General features: G+C 39.9%; 1 protein-coding gene across 1 annotated transcript in view; it reads right to left on the bottom strand.

The window, feature by feature from the left end:
* The window catches only part of ADGRV1 (adhesion G protein-coupled receptor V1), a 500140-nt gene that overhangs the window by 421901 nt on the left and 61390 nt on the right, over positions 1–16849 (bottom strand). The window contains exons 12-13 of the mRNA XM_089679659.1: positions 12247–12423; positions 9124–9347 (exon numbers count right to left, since the gene is read on the bottom strand). Of these exons, the coding sequence (XP_089535785.1) occupies positions 9124–9347; positions 12247–12423 (401 nt within the window). The remainder of the gene's footprint in view (positions 1–9123; positions 9348–12246; positions 12424–16849) is intronic.

Below are 16849 nucleotides of genomic sequence, written 5' to 3'. Positions count from 1 at the left end.
CACACTGATGCGAATTGTCATGTGATTTGACCGTTCAAATCGCACAACAAATGGCATCCAATTTATTTATTTATTTCAGGTACTTATATAGCGCCATCAATTTACGCAGCGCTTTACATATATATTGTACATTCACATCAGTCCCTAACCCTCAAGGGGTGTACAATCTAAAGTCCCTAACTCACATTCAGACATACACATACTAGGGCCAATTTAGACAGGAGCCAATTAACCTACAAGCATGTCTTTGGAGTGTAGGAGGAAACCAGAGTACCTGGAGGGAACCCAGGTAGGAGGGAGTCACAGGGAGAAAATGCAAACTCCAGGTAGCCAATGATCGATAATGGAACTGTTTTAATCAAGGCCACTGAGACTTGCACCGATTAGTTCCTGCACAAATTTTGCTGATTTAGGGTGTGACTTGCATAGACATCTGTGCATGAAGTCGCACAGATGTCTATTAAGTTACACCCGAAGTTACACTGACATCCTACTTTGAAATTGTGCAACTTCAAGTGAAGTATCACGATTTCAAAGTGGGATCCGGTGTGACCTGGGGCTAAAACTAGTATTTGCAAGCACTTCAGTGTTGTTGTTACTTCAGGAATATTTCAGGACATGTCAGGTTTGTTTTAACAACAAGCTACGAAAATACATAAAACCAGTTCTGCAACAACACTAATATATTTTCTATCACTACGCGATATTTTGTATTACAATACAGTTTGCAGTTCCGTATTGTGCAGTATGTTGTACGTAAACAGACTTTGTTGTTATTCATACATAGGATTGCTGGTTGACTATACTGAAAATATAGATTATCAGAAAAAGGAATGTAATCTTTTTCAAGGACAACCTTCTTGTAAAACTCCTTCTAGAAGGAACACCTATCATTTTATATTGAACATTTCAAATTATATTTTTTACAGCTAAAGTAGAAGTGATAAGAAATACTGCATTGTTGTAGAAAGCAAGAAAATATGTATAAAATACACAATAAATTGGGAGCTTTCATTTCTAAGCAATGTCAAGGTATTTGTATCTCCTGTGTCAACCTGCTACAATACAATACACCTGAAAGCCACATTCACCGGCCATTTATTAGGTACACCTTGCTAGTGCCAAGGATATATGCTCCACATCATTACACCATCACCAGCAGCCTGAACCTTTGATACAAGGCAGGATGGATCCGTGCTTTCATGTTGTTTACGCCAAAATCTGACCTTACCATCTGAATGTTGCAGTCTGCCCATTCTCCTCTGACATCAACAAGGCATTTCCATCCACACAACTGCTGCTCACTGGATATTTTCTCTTTTTTTGACCATTCTTTGTAAACCCTGGAGATGGTTGTGCATGAAACTCTCAGTAGATCAGCAGTTATTTAAATACTCAGACCAGCCCATCTGGCACCAACAAGCATGCCATGTTCAAAGTCACTTAAATCCCCTTTCTTCCCCATTCTGATACTCGGTTTGAACTTCAGCAAGTTGTCTTCAACATGTCTACATGCCTAAATGCATTGAGTTGCTGCCATGTGATTGGCTGATTAGCAATTTGTTTTACCAAGCAATTGAAGAGGTGTACCTAATAAAGTGCCAGGTCAGTTTATATTTATGAAAATATGTTTAGGAAAATGAAAGTGTAACTATTCTTTAGTAGGGGAGGGTTACCCTGTACCACCTGCCCTCATCATGAGTGTCATTGATACAGGAAGTAATGGGAAATCCTCCCAAAAGTTACAGAATTAGAATAAATGGGAAAAGTGACAGAAACAGTAATCATGACCTAAAACGAGGTCCCAAAACTTACCTACTCTACTAATAATAGACATGTTTTTGTGTGTGCCCTTACTGGAAAGACTTCCCCTAATTCTCTGTCTTCTTGACAGGGATCCTACACTTTCCCAGCCCTTCATAAATAAAATAAATGTTTTAGCTAGAGTTGGGATTGAACAAAAGCACATTATTTATTTTACTCATTCACACAGATATGGCCTGTTTTTGCAGCACTTTAGAGAACATTTACCGTTTTCTTCAACCCTTGTCTCTAAATGGGCCTAAAAAGTATATCATTAGGCCATGCAATGCCAAGCTGCAGTTTTGTAAAGCGCGCAAAATCCTCTCTTGTATTAAAAGAGGTATAGACTCCAGAGAGAGAGAGATATCATAGTACCCCTGTACAAATCATTAGTAAGACCTCATCTGGAATATGCAGTTCAGTTTTGGGCAGAGAAGAGGAGATTAAGGGGGGATATGATCAACATTTATAAATACATCAGTGGATCATATAGTGAACTCGGTGTAGATTTATTCACCCTAAGGTCAACAGAGAGGACAAGGGGGCACTCTTTACGTCTGGAAGAAAATACATTTAATCTCCAAACACAGAAAGGTTTCTTCACAGTGAGAGCTTTGAAAATGTGGAATAGACTCCCTCAAGAGTTAGTTCTGGCCAGCTCAGTGGATTGCTTCAAAAAAGGCCTGGATTCTTTCCTAGATACACAGAATATAACTGGATACTAACATTTACAGGTAAAGTTGATACAGGGAATATCCGATTGCCTCTTGGGGGATCAGGAAGGAATTTTTTCTCCTGCAGGAGCAAATTGGATCATGACTTGCTGGGTTTTTCCTTCCTCTTGATCAACTGTGGGTGTAGGATTACAATTTATTTTTTTTATGGTTGAACTGGATGGACTTTTGCGTTTTTTCAGCCAGACTAACTATGTAACTATGTAATGTGGATGTAAGCTTTTCAAATTACTGGTTTGTTTTTGAATTGCATGAAGAGCATGGAGCGACTAAAGGAAACCCATGCAAAGGTAGGAAATTATTATTATTATTAGTATACAGGATTTATATAGCGCCAATGTTTTGCACAACGCTTTACAATATACAGTTGTGACCAAAATTATTCAACCCCCACTGAAATTGAGTGTTTTGGCCAGTTTGACATTGCTTTTGATCATTCAGTCATCTTGCTTACATTTACATTAAAGAGGCACTTGTAGGTCAGACAAATATAACATAACAGTTATAATGAAATAACCACAAATGTCTTTTCTGTGCTCACAGCATTATCAGTTTTATTCAACCCCCAAGTGACATTCAATCTTAGTACTTAGTACAGCATCCTTTTACAGTTATAACAGCTTTTAAACGTGAAGCATAGCTTGACACAAGTGTCTTGCAGCGATCTACGGGTATCTTCGCCCATTCTTCATGGGCAAAGGCCTCCAGTTCAGTCACATTCTTAGGCTTGCGCACTGCAACTGCTTTCTTTAAGTCCCACCAGAGGTTCTCAATCGGATTTAAGTCTGGTGACTGCGATGGCCACTCCAAAATGTTCCAGCCTTTCCTCTGCAACCATGCTCTAGTGGACTTGGAGGTATGCTTGGGATCATTGTCCTGTTGAAAGGTCCAACGTCTCCCAAGCCTCAGGTGTGTGACGGACTGCATCACGTTTCCATCCAATATCTCCTGGTACTGAAGAGAATTCATGGTACCTTGCACACGCTGAAGCTTCCCTGTACCTGCAGAAGCAAAACAGCCCCAAAGCATGATTGACCCTCCACCATGCTTCACAGTAGGCAAGGTGTTCTTTTCATCATAGGCCTTGTTCTTCCTCCTCCAAACATAGCGTTGATCCATGGGCCCAAACAGTTCTAATTTTGTTTCATCAGTCCACAGAACACTATCCCACAACTTTTGTGGTTTGTCCACATGGCTTTTGGCATACTGCAGTCGACTCTTCTTATTCTTTGGAGACAGCAAGGGGGTACGCCTGGGAGTTCTGGCACGGAGGCCTTCATTACGCAGTGTGCGTCTTATTGTCTGGGCTGAAACTTCTGTACCCACATCTGACAAATCTTTTCTCAGTTCCTCAGCAGTCACACGGGGACTTCTCTCCACTCTACGCTTCAGGTAGCGCACAGCAGTCGAAGTCAGCATCTTCTTTCTGCCACGACCAGGTAGCGTTTCAACAGTGCCCTTTGCCTTGAATTTGCGAATGATGCTTCCTAAGGTGTCTCTTGGTATGTTTAACATCTTTGCAATCTTCTTATAGCCATTGCCCTTCCTGTGAAGAGAAATCACCTCTTCTCTTGTCTTCCTGGACCATTCTCTTGCCTTCACCATGTTTGTAACCACACCAGTAAATGTCTAGAAGGAGCTGAGTATCACAGTCATTTTAAAGCTGCCTAATTGGTGCTTATTATGCTTGATTGCTGCTCGGTGACATCCACAGGTGTTTTCAATACCTGATGGAAAGCACCTGTATGAACCTCTGTTCTTCAGAGTGGTAGTCTTTAAGGGGTTGAATAATTGTGGCAATGAAGAAACCACATAAGAACCATTTACTACTGTATTACATAAACAATTGATGTCATTTTAGTTGCATTTGGGTAGTTACAACGTCCTTGTAGGATTTGATTCTGAATACAATTCCAAATGTACACTATAGTCCCTAAACCCCTTTACAGCATTGGGGGTTGAATAATTTTGGTCACAACTGTAAAGGGAGACAGTACGATTACAATACATTTCAGTACAGAAGGAATAGAAGGGCCGTGCTTGTGGAGCTTACAATCTAAAGGAAGGGGGAGGTGATACAAAAGGTGATAGCTGCAGGGGATGATTTGATGGAGGTGGCTCATGTACAGTTCTTAGGTGGGGGTTCTGAAGGCTTTCCTGAATAAATTAGTTTTCAAAAGTCGCCTAAAGGCAGACAGAGTGGGGACTGACCAGACATACTGCGGTAGGGAGTTCCAGAGGATGGGAGAGGCTCTGGGGAAGTCCTGGAGGTGAGCGTGGGAGGAGATGAGGGAGATAGAGAGCAAGATGTCTTGGAAGGAGCGGAGCAGGCGATTTGGACGAAATTTGCGGATGAGGTTGGTGATGTAGCTAGGGGCAGTGTTGTGGATGGCTTTGTATGTTGTGGTTAGTATTTTGAATATAGGATATGTAAAATTACTGTGAAAAAGAAGAACTATTTCAGATCAATCTGACTATAACCGTACAAACAGAAACACACTAATATATAACCCATAAAGAACTTACATGTTCCACAAACAGATCTCTTCAGGATCTATTGAATAGAACACCAATGATTTGAATACCATGGTAGCCAACTACAACTCACCATTACAGTCAATTAAAGAAAGAGTCATTTTATGTCATTCACATAGATTTATGTATTGTGCACTTTATGTTTTTTCTTACTGAACAATATATATCACAATTAACAGACCATGCAAGTAAGTGATTACACTGATAGACATGCAAAGGGGTGCATTTCATCTTCATGCGTAAATATTGTCCATCAGAAGTCAATACATAATGAACATAGAATGAGGCTCAGTCATTCTTCACTCATTTCACACAGGTTGTTACACTTACCCAATGTAAACCACAAATCTTTCTGTTTCTACCCTGGCAAAACAGGAAAGGAGTCGGGAGGAAAAGTAAGGGATTGAGGGAACATTCTGCCAAAACCTCAATAAACAGGCTAAGACTAAAAGAGAAACTTTTATTCTTTCAGCACACATAACACTGCTGACTTTATGGGAGCCCTATTTGTTGGGTGCTGCCCTGTTTACAAAGCCTTTAAAAAGAAATGTCAGTCCTCTATAATGAGGGATGACCCCTCGACCAAACACTATGTCAGGATTCATTTACAACATCTCCTGCCAGCTCTCTTCCTGTACGTCTGCTGCCAAGCTCCAATCTGTGGATGCTGAGCAAATTCTGTACCGCTTTGCATGAAGCCAGACCAAGCATTACTTCTTTGGTTTTATTTTTGTATGTGTGAAAAGGCCTATTCTGTTTGTAGCAACCATACTGCATGTGATCACCAACCTAAACAAAACGAGTGGTTATTAATGTATAGATGAGATATTTCTGTAAAGGTGCACCACTCAAATCATTTTTGTCTGCCACCCACATTGCTTTAAAATATAAAGAAAACACTTTACTTTGGATATGGATTTGGTTTAAGCAGGAAAGGTTTAAACCCTATGAGATTTTTTTTTGCTCTGTTTAAGAAGTTTTACTCTCTGGTAGACACAACAGGAAGTTACAAAAACCCTGTGAAGAATTCCCCTCTTATACATTTGTCCCTAAAACAGGTGACCCTCATTTTAGGATTTCACTTTGATTCCTGTTCTGGTGATAACTAGGTATAAAACCCAAATTTAGTTTGAACACAGGTTTGGACCAAACCTTCTTGTTCAAGCATTCATCTGAATGCTTGACTTTTAGCCAAAAAAATCATGGGGTCCTCCCCAAAAATCCAAACCAAGTCCTTATCTGAGCATGCAGCCTAACAGACCAGGAAAGGTGGGAGATTAACATAGAACCCCCCTCTCCCCCTTCCTGAACCACAGCAGGCCACATGGTGAGAGGGAACCTTATAAAACATTGGGGTACCTTGCCAGGTTGTCATGTAGATGAGGACAAGGGTTGCCTTCTCACAACCTTGGCCTGGGTCTTGTGGGGTTCTGTGGGCAGGGGGGGTTATCGGAATCTGGAAGCAAAGGCTAAGTAAGGGGTATATAATAAAAAGTTAGTAAATAAAAACGCATGCAGTTTTTGACAGGCCCTTTAAAAAAACTCAAAAAAGCCCCAGGATGTAAATCCACTGTCAAACAAATCATCATTTGATGCACATTCACATCAATCATGATGAACTATGCCTACCAAAAGAAAAAACCCACTGACCGCTGACAAGATCCTCTCCAACAACTGCTCATCCACAAAGGAAGGCTCCAGCAACTACGTAGAAACAAACAGGCAGGGTCTCCCGGGTGACATCACTGACCAATTATGGACATGACCACATTTGGTCAATGACATCACAGGAATTTCTAATTAACATCTATATCCACAAATATTGTCTGGGACAGGTCTAGGGCTTGTATTGATTTCCGTAATATTGAATGACTTGAAAATCTGACTTGAAGCATAATGAAACACCTTTGTTAAAGAAATTTACTGAGTTTGTTAGAAGTATAATAACAGTATTTTATGGACCAGAAAATTAAAGTCGGGTGACAAAATAATTCTCAAGTCTTAAGACTTTAAAGTTTCTAATATTATTATTATTATACAGGATTTATATAGCGCCAACAGTTTGTGCAGTGCTTTACAATATAAGGGAGACAATACAATTACAATACATTTCAGTACTAATATAGTGTATGTTGAATGAGCTATAGCCTGTCACCCAGCTACCCACACATGTGCAGGCTATGGTCAAAGTCAAATGTTACACCACAATAGAGGACAAATGTGCCAGAGAGCAAAGTGTATGCCAGCCAGAGGAGTAAAACATTTGAAGGTTGAAGGATTATTAAGCTGGGCATACACGGTTAGTTTTTTTTTGTTCAGCCAATGAGCTGAATGAAAAAATGTACAGATTCCCCCATCCACACAAGCGAGGTGCATGGAGGAATCCTCCCCATTGTGCTATTGCATTCTGACAGTGGGGATTCCTCCGCTGTCAGAATACACTGACCTGTGCTGCAGCTGATTGGATCCAGCACCTGATCAAATTAAAGTCTTCCAACAGTTTAAAACAGAAGTCAACCTACCAATCGACTTCTGGTGCCACACATAGATCAAAATTGGCTTGTCCTTTCTAAACCGAGTATATTTCGATCCATGTGTACCCACCTTTATACTCCCTTTAACACTGAGATGACCTTGATTTAGACCAAGTCATGAGTGATTTGTTGAAGAATAGAAAATTGTCTTATACATCAATGCAGACAGCACACCCATGCAGACAATAGCTGACATGGTGTAACATAGTACAAGGGTAAACTAGACAACTGTGAAGCACAGATCAAGTCCCATTCCTGTCTGAGTATTAACAAACACACAAATCGAGAGAAGAGCAGGGAAAAAGGCAAATATACCAATGATTTCAAACTTTAATAAATAGGACACTGATAAAGATTTACTTGGGAGCCTTTTTCCCAAGTGAAAAAGTATTTTTCCCTAAGCTAAAGTCCTATTTAAAGTGGTTCTTCAGTACCTTTTAAAAAATTAAAAGTTAGTAGCCAAAAAAAACTGTGGCTGCTGACTTTTAATAAATAGACACTCACCTGTCCCAGGATCCAGCGCTGTCCTCACCTGGCTGGTTTCTTCACCGGGCTTTGGTCTACAAGTTAGAAGCTGCCATGGCTATTGGCTACCATGAACAGCTGCACCAAATTTTGCTCTTTCCAATTTTTATAAATCAACTCCATTGTGTTTAAAACAGTGTAGTGTTTGCCTAGCTTTTGTGATCCCTTTCCTACCATTTTCATTTGAAATAAATCTTGGTTGCCCTAACTACTTGCTGGTTCCTAGATTTTACAGGCTCCTGAACTTTTATAGGCTCCTGAACTTTGTGTAATGTATACTCACAACCCTTTAAAAAAATGTGAGTTAGAAGATTCAAGCTCGCTAATCACATTGGGGGGAATTGATCAAAACTGGAACAGACAGAATCTGGAGCAGCTGTGCATGGCAGCCAAGCTTCTATCTTCAGCTTGTCCAGTTAAAGCTTGAAAATGAAAGATAGAAGCTTATTGGTTGCTACACACATCTGCTTCAGATTCTGGCTGCTCCAGTTTTGTTAAATTCCCTTTGTTGTGTTTTTTAATCTGCAAATACTGGAACAGTTATACAGTATGAAACATCCTTTATTGTCTAAACAATTTTCCCTCAGATAGGTAAGCAGTGTCTCAGAGACTTTAGATGGACATTTATCATCAACATGACCTTTGACAAGTTCTCTGCACCTGATCTCATTTCACTTTGTATTCATTTTTTATAATTCTATGTTCCCTAGAGCTGCTGATACTTTTTACCATTGTATTAATGTTCTCATTTATGTGATGGCTGTCAGTCAAGGGAGCAGGTTTTTGAACTATCGATTAAGTGTCCTACTCAGTGGGCTTTCTCCTTTTGGATACAAAGTGTTTGAAATCTACCACTCAGTAGAAATACAGGTACCACTAGCAGCTCCTATATTTTGGTTAACACTAATCAATTTCTATACCTAATGTATGTTTGTTCCTACAGATTTGTAAATGACACATTTAATAACTGTATTATTTAATAAAAAATATACCTGTCCAAAGATATGATGACAGTTTCATTAAGTTCAGGTATGTCATCACCTTTAATCGTGATATTTATTACTGTGTCGCTTTGTCCAGAAAGAAAGATCACAGAACCATTGAAAGGACTTAAGTCTCCAAATGTGATGTCATTTGCATTGGGGCCAGAAGGTTTCAGACTCCAATAGACAACTGCATCTTCTCCCGTTCCATCACGATGAAGAGCTATTGATACCTGAAAGGAACATGGGTTCATGAGTAATAAAAATTGAAAAGGCAAATGGAAGAACACATATTAAAGTTAAAATGTATTTAAAACCAATATTTGTTTTAGCTTTGGACACAGCAAAGAATGGTTAAACATCCCTCTTTTTTGCTGTCTGTGTCCTGTTGCAAAGATTTTCCTGCTTTTAGAGAGACAGTTGTCATTAGAACAGGTGTCCCCACTGGAAGATTTCCCCTCTATTTCTGTTCTGATAACTGTAAAATCTTTACTCTCCCCTCCACTTTCTATTCAAAACATTTTAGCTTTAACCTCCGTAGCGGTCTGATTATGTCCATATTTCTGTGCTCAAAGCGGTAAATTTTTTTGCATGGAAATATATATATTTTTTGTTGTAGTCCTGTAATTTTTAGGAATAACTCACTGAAATCTGTCCGAACAATAATCTAGTAAACATCCCGGGTATGTTAAAATTTGAAACACGAAATCATAAATTATATTTTAATAAATAATCATAAAAAATAATAATATAATAATAATAAATTTAATTAAATAATATAATCAAACCAAAAACACTGAAATTTGAAATATAGTGCCAAGTTCGCACATCACTGAGCAAAGTTGCAAAATCGTTTTCAGTGTCTGATGACGAATTTCCCCACGAATCATTATCACTCAATTCTGCAAGTAGTTCTAATTTACTATCACTGTTCTCTAGCTGGTCTAAAACCGCTTTTGACCTAAAGGGACGCTTTTTGGATGCCATGGACGATTCTCAGTTTCCAGGCAGGAAGAACAGTAAAAATGCAGGCAGGGCACAGGACAAAGCACTAGGGACAAAATGTATGTGAAATGGTTTGATACAGTAATGTTTTACTATGTGATTTTAGTGAATTTAGTGAATGTCACTTTTACAACTTTCAAATTTCCCGCCAGTTCCGTCCCCCGTACGTCCCGATGTCGCAGGGAACGAAACCCAGAAGACAGATGCCGGCATCCGCCGGAGGACATTGCAGGGGACACTGCAGGAGGGACATCGCAGCAGCGCAGGACACGGTAAGTGGAGAAGAGATCCCAGGGCTGCGCTGCAGGGTATTCCCGAGTGTAGCTCGGGGTTACCGCTTTTGGTGCTGAAACGAGCTACACTCGTAATACCGCCAGGGAGGTTAAATACACTGATCAGCCATAACACTATGACCACCTACCATAACATATGAACACCCACCTAATACTGAGTAGTTCCCCCTTTTACCATCAAAACAACCCTGAGCCATTGAGGCATGGATGCCACTAGACCTCTGAAGCTATGCTGTGGTATGTGGCAACAGGCCATCAGTAGCAGATCCTTTAAGTTGTGAGATTGGGACTCCATGGATCGGACTTGTTTTACAAGCACATCCCATAGATGCTTGAGTTCTGGAGAATTTGGAAGCCAAGTTAAAACCTGAAATTCCTTAATGTGATCCTAAAACCATTCTTGAACCATTTTGCAGTGTGGCAGGGAGCATTATCCTGATGAAAGAAGCCACTAAAATGAGGGAATACCAACTCAATGACGGGGTGTACTTGGTCAGCAACAATGTTTAGGTAGGCAGTATATGTCAAAGTAGCATCCACATGATTGGCAGGACTCAAGGTTTCCCAACAGAACATTGGCCAAAGTATCACACTGCTTCTGTGGCCTGCCTTCTTCCCATAGTGCATCCTGGTGCCATCTCTTCCCCAAGCAAGGAAAGCACATTCACTTGGATATCAACATGGTGTAAAGAATCAGACCAGACCACCTTCTTCTATTGCTCCGTGGTCCAGTTCTGATGCTCACCTGCCCATTGCAGGTACTTTTGGCTGTGGACATGGATCAGCATGAGCACCCTGACTGAGTTATACAGCCCCATACACATCAAACTGTAATTTTCTAACACCTTTCTATCAGAGCCAGAATTAAAGAGGAGCTCCAGTCTCCTGAGTATAAATTAAAAGTCAGCAGCTACAAAAACTGCTGCTGCCTTTTACTAAATGGTCACTCCCCTGTCCAATGATCCAGCAATATGCTCACCCCAGTCACTTGCACCTCTCGTCTTCTGTCCCCGATGCTGGCATTTTATCTGTGGGCACACAGCTTGCAAATTCACAGCGGGGTGCCCACTGCACATTGTGAATGGACCTGTCATGTGTTCCAGAAGACTTCAGGGAGAGAGGGGGAGGAAAACTTCCACTTCTGTAAAAATCAGGAACCCACTCCACCCTCCCCAAAAGTGCCATTACTGAAAGAGGTTTAACTATTTCACCAATTTGATCTACAGTATCTCTTCTATTGGTTTGGAATACAAAGAGCAGCCTTTGCTCTCCATGTGCATCAAAGAGCCTTGGCCACCATTACCCTATCGCTGGTTCACCTGTTTTCCTTCCATGGACCACTTTTGGTTGGTCTTGACCACTGCAGACAGGGAACATCCCACAAGAGCTGCAGTTTTGGAATTGCTCTTGCCCAGTCATTTAGCCATTACAATTTGGCCTTTGTCAGTCACTCAAATCCTTATGCTTGTCCATTTTTTCAGCTTTTAACACACCAACTTCAGGGACAACATGCTCTCTTACTGCCTATTATATCACACCCACTATATATTTCTTTTAAGAAGCAAGCAGCTTTATTTGGGGATGTATCGTTTAAGGAGTTGGAGTGTTTATCTTATATAAATAAAAATAGATAGGCTTGGTAAGTTTATTTTGAAAAGCACTGCAGAGGTCATGTGAAAGATATGTTAAGAATAAAAGATATCAAAATAAAGAACTGTATGATGTGCCTTTTGCCCTTACAACTGTGCAAGCAGCAAGGCAACAGTTGCATTGACTTGAAGAGAAAACAAGTCATCCTCAAACTAACATACTATAAACGTGAACATTTGCTTACCACTTCAGAAGAAACATTCTCAGGTTCTGACACAATGATTGGGCGATTAGTTGTGAAACCAATTTCTCCATTTGCAATGTCTGAAGTAACTTTCAATGTCACATTCTGGAGAGAACCAAGTCTAGGACTTATGGGTGGCACTAAGAGGATGGGTCTCAGTAATTCGCAGGACTCAAGCTAAAATATGAAACACAGTGTATCAGATACAGAATTCAATGTAACCATCAAGTGAAAAGTACAAATGCCATTTCTATTGCATCTTTAAATAAAGTTTAACAATAGATGTGACACAAGTATAATCAAATAACATTTTTAAAGTATAATACATTTTTATACACAGTTAATATTTAGTAAATTTAACAGAAACTTGAAATGTAGCATGGACAAAAAATGTTTAGTTCTTCGTAATAATCACTTTCCATCAATCCCTTTGGTAGAGATCACAGCCTCCAAAAAGTTATTTTAACCAATCTTTGTCCTACGCTTCCTTGGTTTATGATTCTAGTTTAGAAACATTATTGGGTTTTGGTTGCCTGCCAGCATCTTGTATGTCTAATATATATATATATATATATATATATATATATTTTTTTTTTTTTTATATATATATATATATATATATATATATATATATTTATTTATTTATTTTGCATTAATGTTGTCTAGGGACTATCAAGGACCTTACACAACCTCATTCAAAGGTTGACTTTGAGGTGTTTTGTTGATCATTGTCTTGTTAAAATATCTATCATTACGTACAGTTTCTAAACCATTATATTAATTCTATACTGACTGTGGGATATTAGCATCTGCAATTTGTTGGTATATTTGGTTAGAATAGTCTTTTCCCTACAAAGAACTTTCTGTGCCACTGGCTGATACTCTACATAATCCCAAAACATAAAAAATCCATCCCCAAGCAAGGTGCTCTTATAGTTTAACCAATTAGCGACCACCTGTGCTTGAAATGTACTGCGTCGTACTACTGCCTACTATGTACCTACTTCCGGGTTTTGAGCACGTGCCCCCTGGCCGGCACCCGCTGTGATTTATACAGCAGGAGCCTGTCAGCAAGTCCCAGCAAATAATTCATGGACAGGATCTGCTAATCGGCTATATACAATCACAGTCCAGAGCTCTGTGTTCACATTCAACACAGAGCTCTGTACAGAGAGAATGATATCTGTCTCTCATCCCTGAAAAAGACCACACTATTGCAGTAGTTGATCACCACCATTAGCAGTATAAAAAAAAATTCCATTATATATACCATAGTTTGTAGGTGCTATACCTTTCATGCAAACCAATCAATATACACTTATTGGGATTATTTTACTCAAACACATGTAGCAGAATACATTTTGGCCAAAATTCATGAAGAAATTTGATTTTTAAGATTCTTTATTGGATATGTTTTATAGCAGAAATAAATATTGTTTTCTTTTTCAAAATGTTCAGTCTTTTTTTGTATCAAAAAAATAAAAAAAACAGCAGTGATTAAATAGAACCAAAAGAAAGCTCTATTTGTGTGAAAACAATATTATATAAATCTCATTTGGGTACAGCGTCTATATTTTTAGATCATTATATTGCTGGTTAGAGAAGGCCATAGCTGCTAGCAGTAGACTCTACACCTTGGAAGGTTCCAAGGGTCAGATAATTATTAAGCTCTGGGACTGCATTCCCTACACTCAAATTGGAGTCTGACAAGTCTATTAAAGTGTTACTAAACCTACATCAGTAAAATTAGTACTATGCATTAAAGCATGCTTGTTATACTCACTGTGGAACCTAAGGGGTTAATCCTCTGCATTGTGTAAAAAGGATGTTTGATCCTGTCTTCTCTGATCCTCCCCTTCTTCTACTGTCCCCAATCCATCTCCTGATAAAACAGAGACTTGGGGGAAAGCTGCACCTGCTCAGTTTGGGGTGTATTGCTAGACTTTGTTTTCTTATGAGAGTGCATATGATCAGAACTGGGCCAACCAGCACTGTCCAGACAGAGGGTCAGGGGTCATGCAGTCTCATAGGACAATCTGGGGAGAATGAAAACTCCTACAAACTTTAACCAGTGCCCTGCTGGAAACTAAACCACTCCAACTGCTGATGAGAAAAGGAATTTAGCAGTTTTGTATTTACTAAAATAATTGCATTCCATGTTCTGGGTACTGCGGGAAACCAGATATAACGAATGCAGGGTCCTGGGTTTACTAACACTTTAACTTCTTGGAGTGTACAGAAATGAACACTAATGGATTAACTAGAGGAGAGCCCAAATGGCACTATGAAACGTTTAGATTTATTAAATTCAGCAAATAACAGCTGTGCTTTACAATCTACAGAACCAGGTCACATTTGTTTCCTACAGATGAAGTGTTAACCTCTTTATGAAGCCTGCATAGGGATTTACACTGCAACAATACTAGGCAGAAAGGGTCAGTCCACATACAACTGGAACGTCCCTCTCTGGGGTTGATTTACTAAAGGCAAACAGGCTGTTCACTTTCCAAGTGAAATTACACTGTGCAAGAGAGAGCGAATGTGGTGGCATTTCACTTTGTAAAGATTACCTAATCATGTGCAAAGAAAATAAAAAAAGTGCATTTTTGCTTGCATATGAAAGAATTGATGGAAGTCAGCAGTGCTTCATCTCATTTACAAAGCACTGGGGAACATTCCATTGCAAAGTGCAACTTCCCTTGCAAACAGGACAGTCTATTTACCTTTACTGAATGAGTCCCAGAGGGCCCACTGCACTTTGTGACATTCTTCAACCCAGGGGTGGACTGACCATTTGGAAACTCGGGCACTGCCCGAGGGCCTGGGGTCAGTAGGGGGCCCCATGAGATGCCACTGGTACCTTTTTCATAGGCTTTTTTGAGCTTGGGCAAGGACACAGGGCCCCATGATCCCCTATTGCCCGGGGGCCCCATTAGTTGTCCGTCCGCCCCTGCTTTAACAGGTGAAGGTAAAACATTTAAAAGTAAAATGGCGGGTTCACTTCCAAGCTTTCTTTTTCTTTTTTTTTTAAACAGCACGGGTTTATTATATTATAGTTGGGATGATCTACTCATAATTTCACTCTAGCATGTCAAGGATTTTACCTTCAATAGAGTATCTTGGGTATTACGTAATACATCCTTGGAATGAACAATGGCTCATTCTATGTTGTTCTTTGTGTAAAATATATTGGACGTTTTTCAAAATCTCTTGTACTAAGCTGTGTAATACAACAAAGGTCTGCGTCTGCTTGTTAACACTTTGGCTGTTTTTTTCCCTGTGCATTGATCTTTTGGCTCATTTGTCCGAGCAAGACGGGTTGGTGGATAAAAAAGACTTCTAATATAAGTAAAGGGTCACTTTTCTCTGTACAAGTTAAAGTAAGTTGTTTCTGGGAATGTAGCCAGCCACCTACCAGAAGAATCACACATTAAGAAATACTCAAAAGATGCCAACCTGCTCTTTCTTCAGGAAATGTTTTTCCTTTTCGTAAGGGGAAGCATTCTGTAAAAGCTTTTTGTTTCAGACAAACTGCTTTGGGTTTATTGTCGGTTAGTTCTTCTACATTTTTGTATTACTTGTGGATCAACTTGAATGTTTAAAGACATAAATGGCTGCTGGATATTAGGAAATAATCTGGACAGCAAAACCTTTCCCCACCTTTCCCAAACTAATGCTCTATGGTATGAAAGGGAAAACAATTTGGAAATATTTAATTTAGCTAACACCCAATTGTGGTAATCCAATTTTGTCATCTCTGTTCTAGCAACAGCTTATTTTTTGTCATCTCTATTCTAGCAACAGCTTAAAGTGGAGCTCCACCCAAAAGGGGAAGTTCTGCTTTAAAGACTGGTCCCCCACTCCCCATTAAGAATTGGCACCTTTGGGGGGTGAAGGGGGAGCGGGTACCCAAATTTGACAGGTTCCCGCTCCCACTTGCGCTCCGATCGCCTAGGCGATTGGAAGTGGAAGGTGTCCTCACTTCCTCCCTTCCTGTAGTCTTTTGGGATATGTGACAGGTCCCAGAAGACTACAGAAACATTCAGGAAGCGCAGCGCTACTCGAGCATGCGCAGTGGGTACCCGGCTGTGAAGCTGCAAACTGACACAGCCGGGTGCCCACACTGAACATGTCAGCGCCCAGGCAGAGAAGACGGCCGGTAAAACGGGCTGCAGGGGACACACCACGGGACCGCGAGACAGGTGAGTGTGTGTTTTTTAAAAGTCAGCAGCTACAGTTTTTGTAGCTGCTGACTTTTATTTTTTGACAGCGTAAGTGGAACTTCGCTTTAACATCCTCTTATCTAAATGCAATGGTCACCTAATATATAAGGATTTCTGTATAGCACTAAGTTAAACATTTTGCTACAGGGACAGTAAACTTTGTGAGTTTGTAAGCTCCAAGGAGTAGGGCCCTTCTAACCCTCTTGTATTGTCGCTGATTTGTCTCCCTTTATATTGTAAAGCACTGAGCAAACTGTTGGTGCTATATAAATCCTGTATAATAATAATAAAAAATATCAGAGAACATTTATAAGGGTGCCCTAGGTCAGAAATGTACCTCCACAACTGTTAAAAAGTCAGCAAAACACTGCAAAAGATAT

This window comes from Staurois parvus, unplaced genomic scaffold (genome assembly GCF_062004578.1).
Source record: "Staurois parvus isolate SC_StPar_1 unplaced genomic scaffold, SC_StPar_1.0 ptg000229l, whole genome shotgun sequence".
NCBI lineage: Eukaryota > Metazoa > Chordata > Amphibia > Anura > Ranidae > Staurois > Staurois parvus.
The sequence above is the reverse complement of the archived record's forward strand: the minus strand, read 5'-3'. Positions and strand labels throughout refer to the sequence as shown.